This window comes from Talpa europaea (assembly GCF_964194135.1).
Source record: "Talpa europaea genome assembly, chromosome: 12".
NCBI classification, from domain to species: Eukaryota; Metazoa; Chordata; class Mammalia; order Eulipotyphla; family Talpidae; genus Talpa; species Talpa europaea.
In genome coordinates this window covers 84,950,335-84,972,396 of record NC_140079.1, presented here as the reverse complement: position 1 = coordinate 84,972,396, position 22,062 = coordinate 84,950,335, and the positions used below count along the sequence as shown (strand labels likewise).

Genomic DNA, 22,062 nt, shown 5'->3' with positions numbered 1-22,062 from the left:
ATGCACGTCAAATGCTCAGGAGCTTCCCAGAGCTGGTCTTTTACAGCATGGAAGCTTGTGCTTAGGGGAGCCTCGGCTCGGCTTGTCTGCTAAGTCCTGTTTCTAACCATGCGGGCTCCCTGGACGCTGCGTGAAGGTCCATTCAGAACCACGACGCTCCTGTGAAGTGTCACTTGTAAAGAGTTAAAAAAGGACAAGAGGAATTGTTCTCTAAATTCAACCTGTACATTCACATAGAGAGGAGCACAGTAAAAAAGAATTCACAAAGAAATTCCAGACTAGGAATCCTGGTTTCTTAAAAGGTTATTTAAAAATTGACAGTTTCAGCTCTGCCATTTCTAATGGCCTCACTCTCGTAGTTCAGCTCCTTCTAAAATAAAATTCACCCTCTTTCACACACAAACTACCAGGAAGATAACTGCAGCCCAGTCAAACTGCATGACCTTTGTAATAAAATGAACAAGGCAGAGAGGAGCCATAAAGGCATGGACTCAGCATTCGAGAGGCACCCTTCACATTCTGGGTGGCGGGAGGAGCCATGGTCACAGCCACGGGTGCCAGGCAGGGTCCATGCGGCACAGGTTGTCCAGGCTGTTTGCAGCAGCCACCAAAGTGTTTACTTTGCTCTCCCCACCTTCAAACTGAGCGAGGTTGTGCAGGCGGGTCATGATGGCAGTGACGGCTTTCTGGACCAGAGACACCAGTTGTTGGCTGTCCATGTTCTCAGGTTGCCCGGCAGCCGAGAGAGGAGAGGAAGTGTCTTCCTGTGTTTTTTTATGCCAAGCAATGATTTCATCTCGAAGCACAGTCTTCAGAATGCCGTCCACCTGTGTGAGGAGTGAACGAAATCACCTGAGTTTAAGAATGAGTGGGAGGGGCAGCTTGCCAAGGAGCCTACTGAGCTCAGCTGTGGTGGGCACGGAGCCCAGTTGGCCTCAGCAGCAGGACCTGGGTGTGGGCCTTGCAGATGCACTGGGGCAGCTGTTTGGAGCATAAGCTGATTCCCTGATGTGGAGCATCTCTCGTCTGGTCTTGAACAGAGCCAAGGTGCACATACCCGAGGCACCGACCTACACCAGGCTGCTTACTGTACCCAGCTGCCATCTATCTAATCCACATGTTCAAGTGCATGTCCAAGGCCTTGTCAGGCAGAGCTATTCTTGGCACTGCAGCTAAGAGTGAACAAAACAGAAACACCACGTTCCCTGATCCAACAAAGAAATGTGTAAGGTGCTTTTTGTTGGTGCTGTGGAGAAAACACAGGTAAGGAGGGCTTGGAGAGATTGGGTCCCAAAGGGAGTTGGTAATGAGGTCACACTGAGGGGGAGACAAGCTGCAATCAAGGGTGCAAAGGATGTGGTTGCTGTAGGATGGTGTCTCACCTAGAGGGAACAATATACAGAGGACTGAGGCCCAGGCACTGGGAGTCTGGCAACACCAGTGGGTGAGGGATAGTCAGTCCCAGGCCTTCATGTGGTCACCGCTCTACTTCTATCACGGTGACCTTGAGAAAGGTATTTAACACTTTTGTGCCTGTTTATAAACAGCATACCAAATTACGTGAAGATGAAAAAAGTTAAGGGTGTAGGAGAGAGGGGACGCTGCTGAGACCACAGCCTGAAGCTAGAGAGCTGTGCTTGAGCCAGGGGAAGGGTTGAGACAGAAGGGTTGGTCTGTCTTATCACTGATGGGAGTGGTGGCTGGTGATGGTGTGGGGACAATGAAGGAATTAGCAGGGAGATCCTGAAGGCAGGGAGAGGAGGAAGAGCTGGAAACCAGGAAGGGATGGAGAGTGTCTTCTTAGCCAGTCAGAGGCAGGACAAGGCAGAGCTGTAAGCACAGCTTGGTATTTCATGACAACAGATGCCAAAATTGACTGTTAGACATGATGGCCAATCTATTGTGGGGTCACGGAGCTTTACCACGTCAGCCAGCATGGTTGAATATATCTCTGCCCTCACTTGTGTCCCCATGAGCACTAAGGACTCTGCAGAGGTCTGGGCTTTGCCAATGCTGGGCTTCCACTCAGCAAGTATGGTGAGTGGGAGTGTGAGGAGCACCGATGAACTCTAAGCTAAAGAGAGGAGCAGGGAGAGAGAGAAACCAGAGGCGGCACAGGAATCTTCAGTACTGGAACCATGTCCTAGCAGGCAAGACGTTGTGACTGGAGGGTGCTCCCAGCAGGATGGACAGAGACAGGTGGAGAAGGCTACCAGCTGTTGGCACTGAGATCACCAAGACAAGACAGGAGCACTTACAAGAGATGAGAGTATGTGAAAGTATCCATGAAGAGAGCTCTGACTACAGCCCACTCTCACCTTCAAAGAATGCAGAAGGCTCCCACTGTGGGACCCAGGACTTTAAAAGTAACTTTAGACTAATAGACTGAGGGTTTTATTCTACCTCCTGTCAAAAACCTGTTTTTAGAAGATATTCTCATACAAAATGCTCTACATTTTAGCTTAACTTAAAGGCATTCACTACATTTAGGGGGCTAAGAAATGTGGGCCCTAAGTTTGGGAGGAAGACCCAGCTTCTTCCCACCTACACCAGCACATCTGTGAGAGATTAACAGAGTCACTCCAAGTTGTTAACAGCCCCTAGAACAAGGAGAGCCCTCTATACTCTTAACTTTTCCAATTAAATGCCATCCTAAGGATTATCCTATGACTACTTGCAGAAGTACAGCATTTCCACCCGCGTGAGTGTCATCACTAATGCCTCAGCCGAGGGTAGTGCCTGAGCGGCTCTGCTCTCCTGTGTTACCACATGGATTCCTAACTCAGGAGGAAAATGAAGGCTATTTTTACTCATAAACATGTATGTACAATAAACATTAGAAAGAGCACGTATATATAATGTAAAATCCTTGTTCACAGTTAAGAGTATTTAATTTAGAAACTTCTGAGTAAACTTTTTGGAAAGCAATCAGTGCTTGAAACAGCCTCTAGACACAAGCTGCATATCTAATAAAAAAAAAGTTACAATTGCTCTCATAATTAAAAAAAAATTAATTTGTGTTCAGTCCCCGACTGTGAAAAGGAAATTATTTTGGTGGGGGAAGACAAAGGTTTTGGGTCAAAACAAACTGGACCTGAATCCCAGTCTGCCTCCCCCCAGCTACATGACATCTGAGGGGTCACGCCAGCACTGGCCTCAATGCCCCCATCTGCACAACTGCTGGGAGACCTGGATAGGAATCCTTCAAAGCAGCTAGTGCAGTAATGGGCACAGGGCAGGCAATGGTAGATGTGTCTGTGGCCCCACCACTGTGGGCAGAGATGTCAGACACCCCCCAAGTCCCACATCACTGGGCGATCACTCCAGCCCTAGTAAGACAGGCACCATCCTCCAGAAAACACTTCAGCCCTTTTACTGCAAAAAGGTTTGCAAAATGGGAAATAGAAGGTGGGTATGAACTGGAGTAAACGAAACTGGCATGCAATGGTTAACAGTGGGAAAAACTGTCCAAGAGACTCCAGATTCCTTTGTAAACTGGGTTTCCTCAACGTCCTGTTAGACCAACGAGGAACTGCAAATGATGGGTTTTTCTGACTGCTTTCTCCCTTCTTGTAAGCAGAAGGGCAGTTCCTGTGAGGCCACAATGAATCCCAGTCTGTGGTTTTCACAAGACGACATCTGACTTACCTTGAAGTTTGGCTGGGCAAAGCACCGGGCGACTGCAATCATGGAGGCAGTCAATGGGCCAGAGACACCAATGGTGGTCAGAAATTCTGAAATGTTGGGTGTGAGGCGGAAAGGGACAGGACGGTTGGCATCTAAGTCTCCGGTTGCATCATTTATATCAAATCGAAAGTAGGCAACATTCAGTTTGCCTGTGTCCTACATTTCAAAGGAAGACATTTTAGGAACTTGAAGCAGCAGAAAACAGATGTGTAAAGGAGAGGGTCTGGCTGTTCACACCAAAATTACCTGAGCGATCTGCAGCATCTCAGGGTTGAGTCTATTTAAATGCAAGACGAATTCCGCAAAGCCAATCAGTGCCAGCTGGATGGTGAACATCTTCCGAAAGGTCCAGTAGTCTGTGGCGTTGGGAAAGGTGTGCAAGGCCCACTCTTTAAGCATGCTGCGTGGTACCATGTTACTCTGAACTTCCTTGAGGATATCACGAAGGACCTGAAACAATATACCACTCCAAGACTCTCATTCAATTCACTTTTTTTTCTTTAAAAGGTAACTCTCAAACTGTAATTTCTTTTTTCCCCCCCCCCCTAAAGATTTATTTATTTATTTATACAAGCACTGGGTACAGTCAGAAGCGTGGGAGGGTGAGAGAATTCACCAGAGCCAGAGTGGAGAGTAGAACAGGCAGAGTGACGAAGTACACTGCTGAGGGGAGCAGCGGGCGGCAGGAGTGGTCTGCATGCCATGTGGGACCTCCACCGGTGGCCAGGGATCAAACCCGTGCTGCAGAGGCTGCGGGCATCTTCGCAGCCCAGCGCTCAACCGCTGCGCCACTGGGGAGGCCCTCAAACTGTAATTTCTTACTTAGTACTGGCAGAGGGAATTTTGTCAACAAATATACATGCAATGTCATTCGACTAAATATGGAGGCATGAGACTGGTCAATTTCCCTCGAGGGTTCCATGTCTTATGCTCAAAACAAGAGTCATTGGAACAAAAGTCTCAGCTGCATCACATAAGGTACCTGTCTTATCAAGGGTTTAGATAGGTCTCTGAATACTATAACTTGCTAATTATAGAATCTATTGGCCAGTTAACAGAAAGAACAAAAGAATAGTTGGATACCAATACCACCACTTCATAGCTAAGATTATTAAAGACAAAAGTTTTATAAACTGAAGGAGCTAGTCTAGAATTACAGCATATGGTAGGCAACACTATTATTTGAATTTTATACTGGAAGACCTACAACCTTATTTCAAATGTCACAAAAATAGAGACAGCCTTAATAAAGCTGATTGTGTTAATTTAGTTCCTGTTAGACCAACTGGTAAAGAAAGGCCCAAGGTCTATTGTGGACTAAATCCTATGTGTGTGCTCTCAACAACCATGAAACACAGGTCCTTAAGCAACTAAGAGCCATACAGACCAACAACCACACATTCGGGGTACAGTTCATGGCCTCACCTGAAAAATGCAAGTGGGGAGAGGACTTCTAAAATCTGCTCCTTCATGAGAGCAGTTAGAACACTGGCAAAATCATCAAGATAAACCTTTCTAGAACTCTGGAAATTAAAGGCTTGCAACAACTTGAGGGGTGCTGCAATGTTTTAAGAATAGTACCCAACTCTGAACACTGAACTGTACATTTTTAAAGGATCAATTTTCTGGCACTGAGTTATATTGCAATAAATTAAAAATGCAAGGATGAAGGAAGAGTTAATAATGAAACAAAGGAGGAAACAAAAAGTAAGAGGGCATGGCGCAGGCTTATTCTATATTACTGTCAGCATCTCTATCTAGCCCAGTAGGACCCTGGAACTGTGATAAGCTGGATCAATCACGGGCTTCATCGGTTATACACATTGTTTATCAAACAGTAGGGAAAATTCTGATGTAAGCATCTGTTTGCAAATAGGCCCTTGAGTGCACATCCAGAACTCCCACTGTGGGCAACTTTCTCCCCAGGTAACTGAATAGTTGGAGTCGATGTGTTTTGGGGTTCACCACTTTTTTTATTTTAGAAAGTACATATGGTATAGAGACTTATGTTCCCTGACTCTCCCAGCCATAACCCAGGTGACTGTGAGCGTTAAGTGGAGGAAGAGCCTCATATTGCTTAGATCTGATCTTGTTACCAAATAAGTTTACCACAAAATTATTTTTAATATCCTAATTTCTTAGTTTCTTTATATATAGGTAACAAATACACCTTCCCAAAGCTGAAAGCTTACCCCTTTGTTATGCACAACAAATGGTCTGCAGCAAATGCCACTTCATCTAATTTCTACCATTACAGTTTCTGAAAACCCCTGCTACTTTTCTAAGCACATGGTGGCAGCTCACAACCTTGACTGTGTCTGATTCATACCTGGTGGCTGGCTTGGGTCCCTCGAGCCTGCACTGTGGCCAGTCTGTCATAGTACCGGGAGATGGGGTTGTCGTGCTCAATGCCCTTCTTGGCACAGCGCTGTTTGTAGATCTCCACCAGGGAGAGGGAGGAGGGATTGTCTTCCACAAGGCGCATCTGTGGCGATACCGCCACAACTCGTGGTACTGAGGAGAAAGGGTAAGAGAAATGGAGGACAGATTGAGAGAGAATAACCACAGGTCATCACTTGACTTTACCTTTAGGGATGTCCCAGGAACAGAGACAATTCAGTCTTTGAGAGCAGATGTATGTGTGAAAGCAAATCTAAAGAACTTTTTGGTCAATACCACCCCACTGACTCACATGTGGCACAAAGCTCAACCTACCGCATGACAGAGCCTGAACTGTCAATCACTCTGTGTTTCAGACACAGATGAACAGAAATTCTTTAGAAGGCAATCTTGCAAAATAAGAGGCTGCCAACTGTTGACCTCCCAAGTCTTGCATTTCACCCCAGGAAGGCTGTGTAGGTTCCAGGAAGATTCAAAAACCCACTTAAAAACTGAAGTGTTAATAGCACAAGTGAAGGGCCCTCCACTTGGTCGTGGTTTTGCTGGAGAGTGCACTGGTCCCATGGAAGTAAGCACAGAACAGCGCCACCTTTTCCAAACTCTCCTCAAAGTACCAGTTCTGCAGGGAGCAGCTAAAGGCCCAGAGAGGCCGGTTCCAGGAGCTGACGCTCTGTCCTGGGAGTGCCTGACCTCATCTTAGGCCTTCTATGGTACAGCTCACGCATCCTCAGCTGCTGACATAGAAAATGCTCAGATGCCAGTGTGAGCTGCTTGTGTGCCCCCAAGTGCAGCTCCTGTACCTGTGAAAAATAAATGTCTCTTTGTGGTTTCCTTTCTCTTCTCCAAACAGGGGTTCAGCAGGCGGAGCAGCTGCAGCACACGCTCCTCCCTCCGTGACTCAGTCAGGCAGGCATCATTCATGACAAGGTAGGGGTAGATCTTGCCGTTGTGTCCGCGTATGTACAGTCTCCTGGCCGCAGTGTTGTGCTTCTGTACAATTTCTACCCTGGGCATAAACCTACCAAAATAAACAGTGAAACACCAACTCCTTGACTCTCAATATCCCATGCTTCTTGAGACAAAAATGGAACTTCATAAAGTCAGAACTGGTAAGGAAAAACGGACTCAGTAGGTAGCCGTTTGCTAATTTATTTCCACCCCATTTTGGAGGAAGGGAAAACCCAATTCTGGATGTGAAAAGCAGCAGAGCTGTTTCTAACCAGGGGACAGAAGACAGAAAGGCCTCATGCTGCTTGCCTGGAGGGACATCAGTGATCATGTGCAGGGTCAGACACACTTACTCACCGAGCAATCTTGATATAATAATGTGTAGGCTTTGGCATCAGAAATTCCCCAGGAATTTCTACTTCAGCTGTCTGTGCTGAGAAATTGCTCAAAAACCGGCACTTTTCTTCTATGAGGAAGAATTTTGGAAGTTGCTTGGTTTTAGCCTCTAGGATTTTGATCCACTTTTTCAATTTAGAAATAAGATTATGAAGTTTCATGGATCCTGGAACACTGAAGTCAAAATCTTCAAAATAAAATATATCATGAAAAGCATTTTTAATCATCTGGGTTATTTCTAAGTCACTACAAACAAAGTCACTGCTCAATCACGTCCCAGCTAGCAAACAGGCTACTCCTACATCTGGAGATGGCAGTTCAAATGCCCCCTGCTTTTTAAAGTGTAAACTGAAGTCTGAAAGAGCAGAAACCTTAGTGTGGGCTGGGAGGAGGGGCAGGAGAGAAACAACTGCAGCATCTGCAGTCACAACAGGCTCCCATCAGGAAAGGATGAAGGGCCCCATCTCAATGTGGAGACATGGAGCTCTCTGAAGGAGGCCTGGAGCCCATGGCGCCAATGGCAGTGCTGCCTCTGAGAATGAGCATCATGAGGACAAAATAAGACCCTTGTGTCTAAAGCCAACACAGCATCAACCTGAAGCTAAAGAAGAAAAGGGGATGTCTCCAGGATACTAAATTATAAGTCAATTCATCAGAAGAAATTAAGGCAAGAAGTCAAATGACAAAAATGGGAAACATGCATTTTTTCACTTAAGCAATTAAAAAAACCCTGAACAATCTATTTCTCGTATTTTATTTAGAGTAAAATGTCAATTAAACGGAAAATTCTGCCTTAAAAAAAAATCTCGGGCCTCCCCTGGTGGTGTAGCGGTTGAGCGCTGGGTTGAGAAGCTGCCCGCAGCCCCTGCAGTGCCGGTTCAATCCCTGGCTGCTCCCTGGCCACCGGAGGAGGATCCCACATGGCACGCAGACCTCTCCTGCCGCCTGCTGCTCCCCTCAGCAGTGTACTTCGGTCCTTCTGCCAGCTCTGCTCCCCGCTCTGGCTCTGGTGAATTCTCTCACCCTCCCGCACTTCTGACTGTACCCAGTGCTTGTATAAAATAAATAAATAAATCTTTAAATATATATATATATATATATATATATATATATATATAAATATATATAAAAATCTCAATTCCTTCCCAGATTAGCACCACTGGTGGGAGGTACTCTTATCCCAACAGGCCAGATCGCGAAGGTCAGGATAAAGCAACCATTTCTGTTGGAAATATAAGCCATGGGAGCTAGAAGCAGGGTCCCCTGTTATCTGTGTCTACTGACACAGTACCACCAGTCTACCTGATACAGTGATAATGAAAACGAATGGATACAACCAGATGTTAAAGACTAAGGAAAAACAGCAAGAGGAACTTTACCTAGGTATAGGGAGAGCAAAGCGAGACTCACCAGTTGTGAACTGGCCCTTCAGCTTCTGGAAGACAGGGTCCTGAGCAGTGGCCTGCGCCCGCCTGGCTAGAGACTCGGAGGCTGCACTGGAGAACATAGTTGAGACGTTGGACACGTTCTCCAGGCCCACCCCAAAAGTGCTCACCAACTTCTTAACAAAATTGAGGGTGTGGGGAGTAATTTTGGCATCAGATACAGCTCCACTTTTCTCAAATGCAACCGAGTAACATTTTGCCAGGCCCTGTTGAAGCTGCCTGAGAACCTAGTGGGAAAGAGCAGAGAAAATTCATAAGAGTTCTCAGTGCTGACAAAATATATCTGTCCAACACGTTCCTGCCACTGCCAGGGCTATTTCTCTGGGCACCTAGCATGTAGCAGGTATAAAATCAGAATGAATGGAATGTTCTGTGCCACACACTGGGAGTCTTATTTTTAACAATGAGGGTGTGTACTAGAACATAAAACAAAAACCATTTCTTGTCATACACATACTATTCTGATGATTAACTATGGAAAAAAGCTTATTTTCAAACAGCTTTAGTGCTATTGCATGTCTGTGTACGCACACAAAACACAGTGATGATAACAAGGGGGCTTGGGGCCAACTGGAGAATATCTGAACAATGAAGGCTGATTTATATGTCATCAGCTTAAGCATATGCCATGAAGGTGGCCTGGCTGCTGACAAGATCAATGAAGAACCAGCTCCCACTTCTGGAGTTACCCAAGCCCCAGTTCCTCTCACACCCTCCACTGCTACTTGCAACTGGTGTTGGTTAAATGACTGCACCCACAAGTGAGCCAAGTAAACATTTTAAGGCCAGAAATGCCATTCTCAATTTCACTTTCTTTTGGAATCTTCTATTTCAAATATGTGAGCCAGCACTAGTGTGCAGATATCAACTATTTGCCTGTTCCATTTTTCAATCAACACTAATAAATATTTTAAATAACCAGGCAGCTGATTTAGAGATAATATAGCTGCAAAAGCATGCAAAATAATACATTGCCTCCCCAAGAAGCCAGCATTTCCAAGTCATATCCAAATACCTCTTCGTGCCAGTTTTCTCTGAACCAGACCATCTGATCGACGATGCCTTCCAGAGAAGACAGAAGGGTTGGGTGGAGTTCCCGCTGCATGTGCATGATTCGGCTGCAGCGCCACATGGGTGCTGTTGCTCTTATGGGCCCTGGATCTGATGCAGAATGGGACTGGTTACCCACTGAACTTGGCTGCTGTTGTCCAGAATCTGAGAGCAACACACACAACGCCAATGTCAGCGCAAAACTGACCAATGTGAGAGCTCATGCTCTAGAGGACCCACCGGCCAGAGGAACGCTGGTTCCTGCCGGGCATTACACATCACGAGACCTTGTCCCCTGGAACTGCATGGGAGATGATCTTGGCTCTAAGGAGAGGTGTGCTGTGGAAACCAACTATGGAGAGTGTGACCATCTAAAAATTGGCTTCAAATGGTTCAGTGAAATGGAAAAGCATTCATGTTGGGAGAGGAAACAAACATGGCAGCATGCTAGCTGGTGAATCAAAGTGAGGGTGTTTGAGTGTTCATGGTACACTCCCTTTTTAACTTTAAGTATTTTCATACTTGAAAAAATATTTTATAATACAATCTTTATACTACACATCACAGAATCTAGAAGAGGTTAAGTAGCAGATCTATATTATTTCATCTAGGAAAGTCAAATCACTTCCACAAAATGCTAATTTTGAGAAACACAGGCATCTACTGTATGAGAAATATGATGCCAATTTTTCATTTTCAGCTCACCTGGAACAAAAATATCTTAACTTTCAGATGAACAAAACATGAATATAGCAAGGCAGACCTCAAGATCAGAGCTGAAATTTACTGCACAATCTCCGAACCCACACAGGTCACAAGTGGGCACTGACACCATAGCCCAGTGGATGACGTCACCTTCTCGCAAAAACTCTATCTTGAAGCATGAAGTCTGGGTTTAAAACATTATTTACAAAGCCCATGCTTAGTGGGTAACTGAAACTGTTAAATAAGTTATTTCTTTACATACTAGGACTACTCAGTATAAGAGCTTGTATTTTGAGTAAATTTTTACATGTGCTAAGATTGACTTCTATGCTGATTCTTCTGACAGCTGAAGATATTCCATATAACCCTAATAACATACACAGAGTAAATGACATTCATGCTGTTTATCAGGAGGCACTTATGCATCCTACCCAATGAGGCAAATTAAGTTTTTAAATTATTATGTATAGCTAATAGTTTCATATGCTTCTTTGACTTATGGACCAAATCACTAAGGTAAACTAATACCCTGTTTGTTATCTCACAGGGAAGGAGAACTATCACTCAGAGACTTGGGTTTTTGCCTTCTGATTCCAAAGTGTCCTCTCACTGATTAAAGATTGCCACATACTAGGAAGTTACCATGGAACTGGAGTGTGTCACAGAAGCTGGGACACGAAATGCCCCCTGGAATGAACCCTTCATGACCTAGCCAGCTTTCCCGAAAGACACGTACCACTCTTGTAGCGTTCCCGCTGCTCTATTTTCAGAGTCAGGTACAGGGTCCGGATGGGAAAGTAGACTGCTTGGGGATACACTCGTCCAACCTGCTCAGAGACAGGAGGAATGAAGAGCACTGTTCACCACTGTATTTCTGCATGAAGACAACTTGGACTAAAAATAAGTGATGGTTCTCCTAGGTGGGTTGCTGGCTTGCATTGGAACCAAGAAAGCAAATATTAGGCCACTGATGTTGCACATGAGGCAGATTAAACAGAAGGTAAAACATCTAGTTTAGCTTCAAAAGATCCAAGAATGACCAACATGGTGACTTCATCAATTCTGCCTTGGGACTATTCATGACTGAGAAACTGCACTTGCATTTGATTCAATAAATCTGAGGGAGGCAAAACACATTAAGTTCTTGGATCTTAGGCAAATAATAGGTAAACACAAAATAATTCCAGTCAGTCTTGATATTAGGCACTGAGGGATGTAACATGATTCTAACTCTGCATAACCAAAAATTTTCTACTGAGGACAAGAACACCAGTTTTATTAAATTGAGGTTTTATAGATGAGAAGATATCAAGTTACTCAGATCCTTCAATATGCGCCCATTAAAGAAAAAGGAGTAATAGCTAATTTTAGCCACAGGGTGGCTGGCTAACATACTTCAATGAATGACATGCCAAGTAAGAATGACTTTCCATCCTGACAGATAAAATTCCAGAAAAAATGCTGGTATCCAGGAACATAAACCAAGAGAAAAAATGAAACCACTGTGATGTTCAAAATTTTTGGTATACCACATGTAAGCAGCAATTTAACCAGATAGACAGAACAATGAGCATCATGTCCCTTAAGTGCTATTTAATGATGAAATGTCACCTGACTTTCTTCTTATTAAAAAAGGTACAGCCAAAGGTACTGTATTCCAGACCAAACTGCATCTTAAGGGAAATCTCAAAGAGCTCCTAGTACATGACAGGAAATCAGTTGTAATATGCTAATTACATGTACCTCTCACATGAGTAACTTGGGGGCAACAGCTTACATTTTAAGAAAATGTGTATTTTCACTTGCATCTTACTATATGTTCAAGCAAAGACATTACAGTTTTAATACAGTAACACTGTAGTTGATTAATTTCAACCCTGATATATTTTTTTAATCACTTTAAATTGGGCTTTATATAATGATATCTGTGTCTATCTTTTCATCTCTTTATTTTTAATGCTTTCAGCATTCACTTTTCTTTCTGAAAAAAAGAGTTTGAAATGAAAACATACTTATTTTGGTGAACAAAAAACATCCTGTTATTCCCACCTGGCTAATAAGATTCAAAAGCAGCTTTCCTTCAGAGCCAACCAAGCAAGTGAGTAGCTGTGGGATCCAGGCCAGCCACTGGATGGGAGGCACGCCGATGCAGTATTTGTCAACAGCATCTGCCAAAGTATTTTTATCATCATCAAAACTCAAAAGCCACAGCACCTATGAAGATAGAAGGAAAAATTCTTCAGTTGAATAAAAGTTCTGAGACCCCTTAATCAAATATCCTTTCCCCAATATTAAAACACTATATTATGTAGTTTTACTGGCAATACAGAAAGAAAGCTATATGAGGGTCAATGATATTTCTAAACTTAACATAAATTTACAGAGAACTAAAACCTAATATTTTTTTTTTTAAGATTTATTTATTTTTTATTTATTTATATAAGCACTGGGCACAGTCAGAAGCGCAGGAGGGTGAGAGAATTTACCAGAGCCAGAGCGGGGAGCAGAGCAGGCAGAAGGACCGAAGTACACTGCTGAGGGGAGCAGCGGGCGGCAGGAGAGGTCTGCGCGCCATGTGGGACCCTCCTCTGGTGGCTGGGGAGCAGCCGGGGATTGAACTGGCGCTGCAGAGGCGGCAGGCAGCTTCGCAACCCAGCGCTCAACCGCTGCGCCAATGGGGAGGCCCTAAAACCTAAATTTTGAATACAGTTTTTATCTAGATTTTTTTTTAAAGGATTTATTTTATTTTTATTTATTTTTATTTATTTAACCAGGGTACAGGCCAGACACATGTAAGTGAGAGGTTTCACCAGAGACAGAGCAGGGAACAGAACAGGCAGATGGACCGAAATACACTGCTGAGGAGCAGTGGGCAAGACAGGAGAGGTCCACCATGCCATGTGGGACCCTTGCCGGCCGGCCGGGATCGAACCAGCACTGCAGAGGCTGTGGAAAGCCTCACTGCATTGTGCTCAACCGCCTGCACCACCAGGGAAGGCTCTAGATTTATCTTTAATACCAGTAACTAAGTGAATCCAATCTGTTTGCTAGTGGTGGCCAGTGATGCCAAAGTGGTTATAGGTGATGGCAAGAGTCTGCCAACCTGCTACACTTGGTGATTTCACCAAAATCATAATATAGACTTTTGCTAAGAATCTCCACAGTGGTGTTTGGCAGTGGTGGCAGCCTGATATCCATGAATGTCTGGAAAAAATTACAGGTAGAAGTAAAAAAATTACAGGTAGAAGTACTAGGTGTTGATGAACATTTCAAATTATGGCATTAAATCAAGGAATTCTAAAAATTTCACACATTTAGTGGACAAAACAGAAAAGCACAACCTTTTCTTAATTTCCCTGCAAGAATTAATGCTGAGTTTTATTTCTGTGTTTCTTGGGAGGAGTAAGGAGGAGCAACCTCGAGAAGGAATCTTAATCTCAAGCAAACACCTGTTGTGCCGCGTATGCTGTGACCCTATGCCAGTGCTATATGGGGTGAGGTAGAACAAGAATGGCAGGCAGACCTCACCCTGAAGTGTGTGCAGAAATCACATGATTCAATGACATGGCTCTGTCCCCTCAGTAAGAGATTAGACTCTAACGAGCATCTAGCAGGTAAATTCTGGCAAGACCTCTTACCAGTCTGTAGGAATCTCTGTTCAGTATGAGATCCCACAGAAGACACTGAACTTGAGACCTTAAGACCCAGATTCCAGGCTTGGTCTTGACACAAGTCCTGTGACCCCATATATACAGGTTCACCTCCTGAGCTTTAAAATGGAATTACGGAAGAGACTTCAAGTGTTAAGGCATGAAATAACATCTCACACACAGCATGAATTAGTATATAGCTGAACTTTTATGCAAACTTGAAGGCTACCAGAATACTTTTGGTCTCACCTTGGCTAAGTATTTCCTTGATTTGCTTTCATTCTGATGCCGGCAAGCGTGCAGGTAACAGGTGATAGCAGACACTCCAAGATGCAGCTGCCGTTCCTTCACAAAGATGTTCTCTAGGTAATCGCCCCACATTGCCCATGCTTTCACCAGCACATCGTGCATTTGCACAGCTGCAGAAAAGGCTTTATTTGCTTCTTCAGATCTGCAAGGACACAAAATAATAAAAAAAATCCTTTTTAGATGAACTTCACACAATGGAAAATTAACCATTTAAAGCGAATAATTCAGTGGCATATAGTATATTCAAAATGTTATGACACTATCATTTTTATCTAGTCCCAAAACTTTTCATACCCCAAAATAAAACCCCTAAACATGCAGTCACTACTCTCCATTCCCTCCAACCTCAAATCTGCTTTCTCTCTATAGACTTAACCTAATCTGCATATTTCAGACAAATGAACCCCCAAAATTGATTTTTTTGTGCCTAGTTTCTGCATTTTCTAGGTTTATCCATGTGGCCTATGTGTCAGTACTTCATTCCTTTTTATTGGTCAATACTATTGTATGTATGCACATTTGCTTTATCCATTCATTTGATTTGTTTTGACATTTTGATGGTTATTAAAGAGCTGCTAGGAACGTTCATGAACAAGTACCTGCATATGCAATTGTTTTCAATATTTTTGGAGAGTAACTGCTGAGTCATAATTCTGTTTTGTTTTTTTTTTAGTAACTGCCAAACACTCTTTTCCACAACAGTTACACCACCTTACTATCATGCCAACAATGTACAAGACATCATAAAACTACACTTATATTCCTTATGAATTTAGAGGCAAACAAACTCAACAAGATACTAGCAAATCACATCCAGCAGCATATTAAAAAGATTACACACCATGGCCAAGAGGGACTTTTTCCAGCAATGCAAGGTGGAGGTTCAACACACAAACACCAATCCACGGAATAAACCACATAAGCAGAAAAGAAAGAGAAATCATGATCTTACTTGAAAAATCCAACACCCTTTCACAAGGAAAACATGCAACAAAGTAGGAATAGCGGGAAACTACCTCCATATAGTAAATGCCATCTATGAAAAGCCCATAGTTAACATCAAACTCAATGGTGATAAACTGAGAGATTTTCATTTAAGATCAGGAATAAGACAAGGATGCCTACTTTCACCACTTCTATTTAAGATTTAAGATAGTACTGGAAGTCCTAGCCAGGACAACTAAATGAGGAAACAAAGGTATCCAGACTGGAAAGGAAGACGTGAAAACTATTTGTAGATGAAATGATCTCATATAGAGAAAACATTCTTTAACATAAGAAATATAACACTTGTACACTGAAAACTATAAACACTTAAATGAAACTAAAGGTGATATAACTAAACATATCCTGTGTTCATGGATGAAAGGCTTAATACTACTACTATAACAATACTTCTCAAATTAATTTACCAATTCATTGTAATCCCTATTATAATTCCAACTGCCTTATTTTTTTTTTTTGGGCAGAAATGGGTAAACTGAAATTCGTATTAAAATGGAGGGATGCAATATAGCCAAAGCTATCTTGAAAATCAAAAAACAAAGTTGAAGACCTCCCAATTTCAAAACTGACTGCAAATCCACAGTAATTAAGACAGTGTGGTAGTGGCAGGATACTATCAACTGAACAGGATTGAGTGTCCAGAAATAAACCTATTCTAGTTAACTGATGGTTAACAAGGGTGCCAAAGCCACTCAATAGGGAAAGAATAGTTTTCTCAACAAATGGTGCTGAGACAATGGGATACACACATTTGCGAAAACTGAACCATTACCTCTTGTCTCATGAAAAGAGAGATCAGGAATAAGAAAAAGTAAAACTGTTTTTTTTTTTTCTTTCTCATGCAAGGGTGTTGGATTTTATCAAGTAAGATTATGAAGAGGTAAGCCTATGAAACTCTTAGAGGAAATCACAGGAGTAAATGCTCAATGGGGTCTTAGAAATAACATCAAAAGGGCCTCCCTGGTGGCGCAGCGGTTGAGCGCTGGGTTGCGAAACTGCGCACGGCCTCTGCGGCGCCGGTTCAATCCCCGGCTGCTCCCCGGCCACCGGAGGAGGGTCCCACATGGCGCGCAGACCTCTCCTGCCACCCGCTGCTCCCCTCGGCAGTGTACTTTGGTCCTTCTGCCTGCTCTGCTCCCTGCTCTGGCTCTGGTGAATTCTCTCACCCTCCCTCCTGCACTTCTGACTGTACCCAGTGCATGTATAAACAAAACAAACAAACAAACCAGCAAACAAATAAATAAAGCATGCCTCTATAAAAAAAAAAAAAAAAAAGAAATAACATCAAAAGCACAAGCTACAAAAGACAAAGAAAATTTGACTTCATCAAAACCAAAATGACATACCACTTCATACTCAAGTATGGCTATAATCAGAAAAATAATAAAAACAAATGCTGGGAAGGATGTGTAGAAACAGAACCACCATCACGCTGGTGGGAGTACAGAATGGTGCCAGCCACTATGGAAAACTGTCAGAAAGGTCCTCAAATTTTTGAGGCAACAGTTACCATATGACCCAGCAATTCCCCTCCTAGGAACATATCCCAGAGAAATGAAAGCATGCTCACATACAACCTTGTACCTAGCAGCATTATTCATACTAGCCCCCAAATGGGATCAAATCAAATGTCTATCAATTGTTGAATGGTTTAATAAAATGTATGAATACTCAATGCAATACTATTCAGCCACAAGAAGGAATGAAGTATTGACACTTGCTATGAACCTTGCAAATATCATGTTAAGTGACAGCAGCTGGACACAAAAGACCATGTTATACATGACCATTTATATGCAATGTTCAGAAAGGCAAATCAGAGATAGAAAGCAGAACAGGATTTGTCAGGGGACAATGTGAGGGAGAACAGGGAGTGATAGCTAATGGATATGGAGTTTCTTTTGGGATGAAGGAAATGTTCTAGAATTGGTGTACAAAATTGTGAATATATGAAAATTCAACTGTACACTTTCAAATGGTATATTTTATATCAAATGATTTTTAAAATACTAAAGAGAAAACCCTTTTATATTAGCAAAATCACCTCCTTATTTAAAAATGAGCGAAAAATATTAACCCCTATATATTAAAAATGAAAAATGGGCTTTAAAGCGATATATGTGAAACTATAACTCGTCTCTACATTTTTTTACAAAATCCCATTTGTTCATTTTCCCAAAAATGGGTTCTACAACCTTATCCAGTAATGGGTCCCAATGCAATAGTAAATGCATTAGGCTTTGTGAGCCACACATTTTCTGTCACAACTTCTTTCTTCTGTGGCTACAGCATAAAAGCAATCACAGACGTCAATGGTGTGGGTTGTTTCAATACAGTATTTATGCAAACCATACAATGGTTAGATTCGGATCTCCTGGCTTTAAAACAAGAATCATCTTCATAAAAGGAAATAATTCTATTCCAAAATGGCATGCTGAGAAAGTGGGGCAATGAATCCATGTTATCAGCAGTTTCCACATACAAGCAACTTGCTTTTCGTCTTTCAAGAGATACACATCAAACTATCTTCTCAATCTGCTGCAACATACTGTCTTCACAGAGGTGTAACATCTGGCATTGTCATATCTAATGACTATCACTAATTCATAGCATTTTCTAGCTTAAACTTCACTTTTGGCGCCAAGTTATAAATAACTTTAGTAACCAAGTTCTTATCCTACTCCTATGTAATATACATACTTGTTGATCTGAGCCAGGAACATCCCCTTCAGTGCATAAAATTCAGCTGTCATCTCTTTTGTAAAGTATTTTAAATTTGTAGATTCAATAACTTCAAGGCCCTGTTTTAAAATAAATTAAAAAAAATTAAGACTACCTAGACAATTATATAAAAATTTTATTAAAATATTTATCTAAGATAGGTGATAAATTCTAAATGTCATCAATGAGTATACCTGAAATTGGCAACAAACATGCCTATTGTGTTTGTTGACTGACAAATTAGTATTTCAATCAAATCAGTAATTTACTGAACCAATATTTTAAAATACTGTCTCCAAAGCTTCTAGGTCTAGTCAGTTTCATTTTTTTTAAAGTACTCCTCTGATCAAAGCCAAAATCTACCTATTGCTCTTATTAATTCTGCAGTTTTTATTCCTTTTTTTTTTAAAGATTTATTTACTTATGCATACAAGAACTGGGGTACAGGTCAGAGATGCGGGGTGTGAGAGAATCCACCAGAGACAGAGTGGGAAACAGAACAGGCAGACTAACTGAAAAAAATTGCTGAGGGGAGCAGCGGGAGAGACAGGAGATGTCTGCTTCGCCATGTGGGTAGCTCCCTGGCCGGCTGGTTTCAAGCTCGTGCTGCAGAGGCTTTGGATCACTTCACAATGCAGTGCTTACCTCCTTGCGCCACCAGGGAGGCCCAGTTTTTGTTCCTTAAATACATTAAGTATACGGTAGAATAGAAACCTAAAATGTCATTAAAATACTCAAATGAGGGGCCTCCCTGGTGGCACAAGGGGTTACGTCTCAGCACTATGAGGCTATCGGCAGCCATTGAAGCACAAGTTCAATCCCTGGCCAGGGAGCTGACCCACATGGCGCAGCAGACCTCTCCTGTCTCATCTGTTGCTCCCCTCAGTAGTGTATTTCAGTAGATTCACCTGTTCTGCTCCCTGCTCTGTCTCTGGTGAATCCTCTCACTTCACCACACCTTTGGCCTACACCCTAGTTCTTGTATGCATAAATAAATCTTAAAAAAAAAAAATACAAATACTCAAATGGTTTCCTTTTCTTTCTTATTTTGAAAGGACAGTTTCCCACTACTAAGGATGTGCTTAAATAAGTTCTAATCTTCCTTCCTATGATCTAAACCAGAAGATGTCCATCTTCACTGGATCTGAAGCTCAAGGGCAGGCACTGGGTCTTGTGGCACTTTACCTGCATACACTCGTTTTTCCCCATGACTCCTGCCAGTTGCAGGTAACATTTGACTTGCTGTCGAATCTTCTGGAAGCAATCCACAATAGGAACAGTTGGGATAGTATGAATACGACTTAATATATCCAAAGCTACGTTGACTAATCCTTGTTTTCGGGCAATTTTTCCATACTGAATAATTGCTGAAGCTGATGCATGAACTCCAAGCATGGCATTATTTGAACTTGGATCATGCTGAGAACTATTTTCATATGCAGTTACAATGGCTAGAGAGCAAAGAAATGAGTCATTAGTGCATGTCATATGTTATAGAAAGTGTTTTACAATAAGATTTAAGTAAAAAATGAAAAACACACACACGGCTTATGAAAACAGGAAGTTCTGTGATAAACCCTCATCATTTTCCCCTGTATTTTGTATCAAAATTAAAATATAAAAAGTACTAACTACTGAGTGTTACCATCTTGGCTAACTATATCAAAAAGATTTTCCTAAACAAATAGGTGTCTGGCAGGTTGAGGGGATCAGGAAGATTGGGAAAGGTCACACAGAGTCACCTTGAATTTTTTTGGGGGATGGGGGGAAGGCTGCAAAGCAGTAAGTGTACAACCCAGAGCTCTAATCCCACTGGTCTGTGCCCCTCACGCAATAGGGAGCAACTAGCAATTCTTGGTTCTGTAATAGCTAGAAAAATATAATGGGTCATATGTGTGAGGGGGATGAAATCTTTCCATCTTTCACAGCTTCATCTTTACCCTTGCCATACCAACCACTAAATACCATATCAGTAAAAAAAAATTTTGGTAAAAAAAAAAACCAAAAAACGAAACCAAGACATGAAACCAGAACAGTGGGTGTCTAGAAAATTACATGATGAATGCATGCTGGACCAGGTAGGTTTACCCTGGTAATGATGCTGCCTCCACATGAAGACGCTGCTCCAGTGGGACAAGTCGTCAGACACAATGGGCAGCCTGTTCCTCCAGGTCTTCACCACCGTCTTCATGTCATGCAGGCTGTTGTTCCTTCCTAGGTTGGTCGGCTGTAAGCCTGCATTTATTTGTGCAGCTTCTTGAAGTTCAATGATTTGCTGGGCTGCCTAAATGGGACCGGCATGAGGTGTTCCACAGAAAGCATTGTATTAAAAGACCAAGTGAGAAAAACAAGTCAGAGTCAATCAGGAATTTAGTTACTATAAGGACATCATGATTCAATCACCAAAGGACGCACTCCAACTTAAACAGACACCTTAGACATGTAACACCATTTTAAACACTATTCTCGTAATTTTCAAACTTTGATTCTGGCTACCGCAAGGTAGAAAATTGGAAGAACAGTGTAGACACCAAATCTTGCTAATGGGTAGCCCCAAAACTATTCTTTCTTTTCCATTTTCTTTCTACCAACTAAGTCTGGCTCTTTGTCTACCAATATCTAAAATAGAATAGTTAGTCCTCTCAGCTCTCAGGCTTTCCTTCTATCAACATTTATTTTAAATCACACAGTCACATTAAGTATCTTAATATGTACTTAATAGATACATTAAGTATCTTTTCAATAACATTCCTTATACCCCAGGTGGATTGCTGGCTCCAAACTTTTTGTCCTTACCAGGAATGGCATGGCCATAATACTGACAATACCCAAATTCTACCTTACCAAGTTTCTCTCCTTAAATGTTTATGTTTATCTTCTATCCTACCTGTTGAGCACTGAATCACAGTCTCCCTTTTATTTTTTAACAGTGGAAATTTATTATTTTTTAAAGATTTATTTGTTTATACAAGAACTGGGGTACAGTCAGAGGCATGGGAGGGTGAGAGAATTCACCAGAGACAGAGCGGGGAGCAGAACAGGCAGACGGACCTAAGACACTGCTGAGAGGAGCAGCGGGTGAGGCAGGAGAGGTCTGCCGCACCATGTGGGTATCTCCTTAGCCAGCTGGGAATTGAACCCGCACTGCAGAGGCTGCGGACAGCTTCACAGCACGGTGCTCAACCTGCTGCGCCACCAGGGGAGGTCTTCCCTTTTATTTTTATGCTTCTTGTGGATATGTCATCTCCTTTAGTTAGAGGTCACTGAATCTGTTTAGAACTTTTTTAAATCTCTCAAACACAGCACTTACTTCAGTACTATCTTCTTTTATCTTAATTTTAAAAACTTGTTTTCCACCTGTATTTCAAGTTTAGTTCATTACATTAAGATTTTTGAAGACTTTAACCTAATGCTTCCTTAACCAAAGGCTTACTGAAAACAGAACAGAGTGTTTTATAACAGCTTCACTGAGACAGAATTAAAATACCATCAAAACCAGTAGTCTGGAGTACATGCCAGAGTTGTACAGCCATCACCACTAACTAATTATATGACATTTACACCATTCACAAAGAAACCCTGTACCCTCTGGTAGCCACTCTTCAAACTCCCTCCCCCAGTTAGTGACAACCACTATCAGCTTTCTATCTCTAGAGATTTACCTATTCCGGACATTTCACAAAGATGGAATCACACAATATGTGTCTATCTCTGTCTAGCTTCTTCACTAAGCTAATTATTTTCAA

The 22,062-nt window shown here is 42.2% G+C and overlaps 1 protein-coding gene across 4 annotated transcripts in view; it reads right to left on the bottom strand.

Annotated features, from left to right (window-relative positions):
- Positions 1–542: 542 nt before the first annotated feature.
- The window catches only part of TRRAP (transformation/transcription domain associated protein), a gene marked incomplete at both ends in the record, with an annotated part of 110,920 nt that continues 89,400 nt past the window's right edge, over positions 543–22,062 (bottom strand). For 2 of the 4 annotated variants that reach the window (XM_084249136.1, XM_084249138.1), the window contains 14 exons: positions 543–827; positions 3,649–3,843; positions 3,934–4,137; positions 6,017–6,201; positions 6,888–7,105; positions 7,393–7,618; positions 8,842–9,103; positions 9,892–10,091; positions 11,368–11,458; positions 12,681–12,845; positions 14,531–14,732; positions 18,296–18,396; positions 19,502–19,767; positions 20,405–20,600. In XM_084249136.1, coding sequence (XP_084105262.1) covers positions 543–827; positions 3,649–3,843; positions 3,934–4,137; positions 6,017–6,201; positions 6,888–7,105; positions 7,393–7,618; positions 8,842–9,103; positions 9,892–10,091; positions 11,368–11,458; positions 12,681–12,845; positions 14,531–14,732; positions 18,296–18,396; positions 19,502–19,767; positions 20,405–20,600 — 2,796 coding nt within the window. Of the gene's footprint in view, positions 828–3,648; positions 3,844–3,933; positions 4,138–6,016; positions 6,202–6,887; positions 7,106–7,392; positions 7,619–8,841; positions 9,104–9,891; positions 10,092–11,367; positions 11,459–12,680; positions 12,846–14,530; positions 14,733–18,295; positions 18,397–19,501; positions 19,768–20,371; positions 20,601–22,062 lie in introns of all 4 variants that reach the window. The other 2 variants (XM_084249137.1, XM_084249139.1) reach the window with 2 other exon arrangements.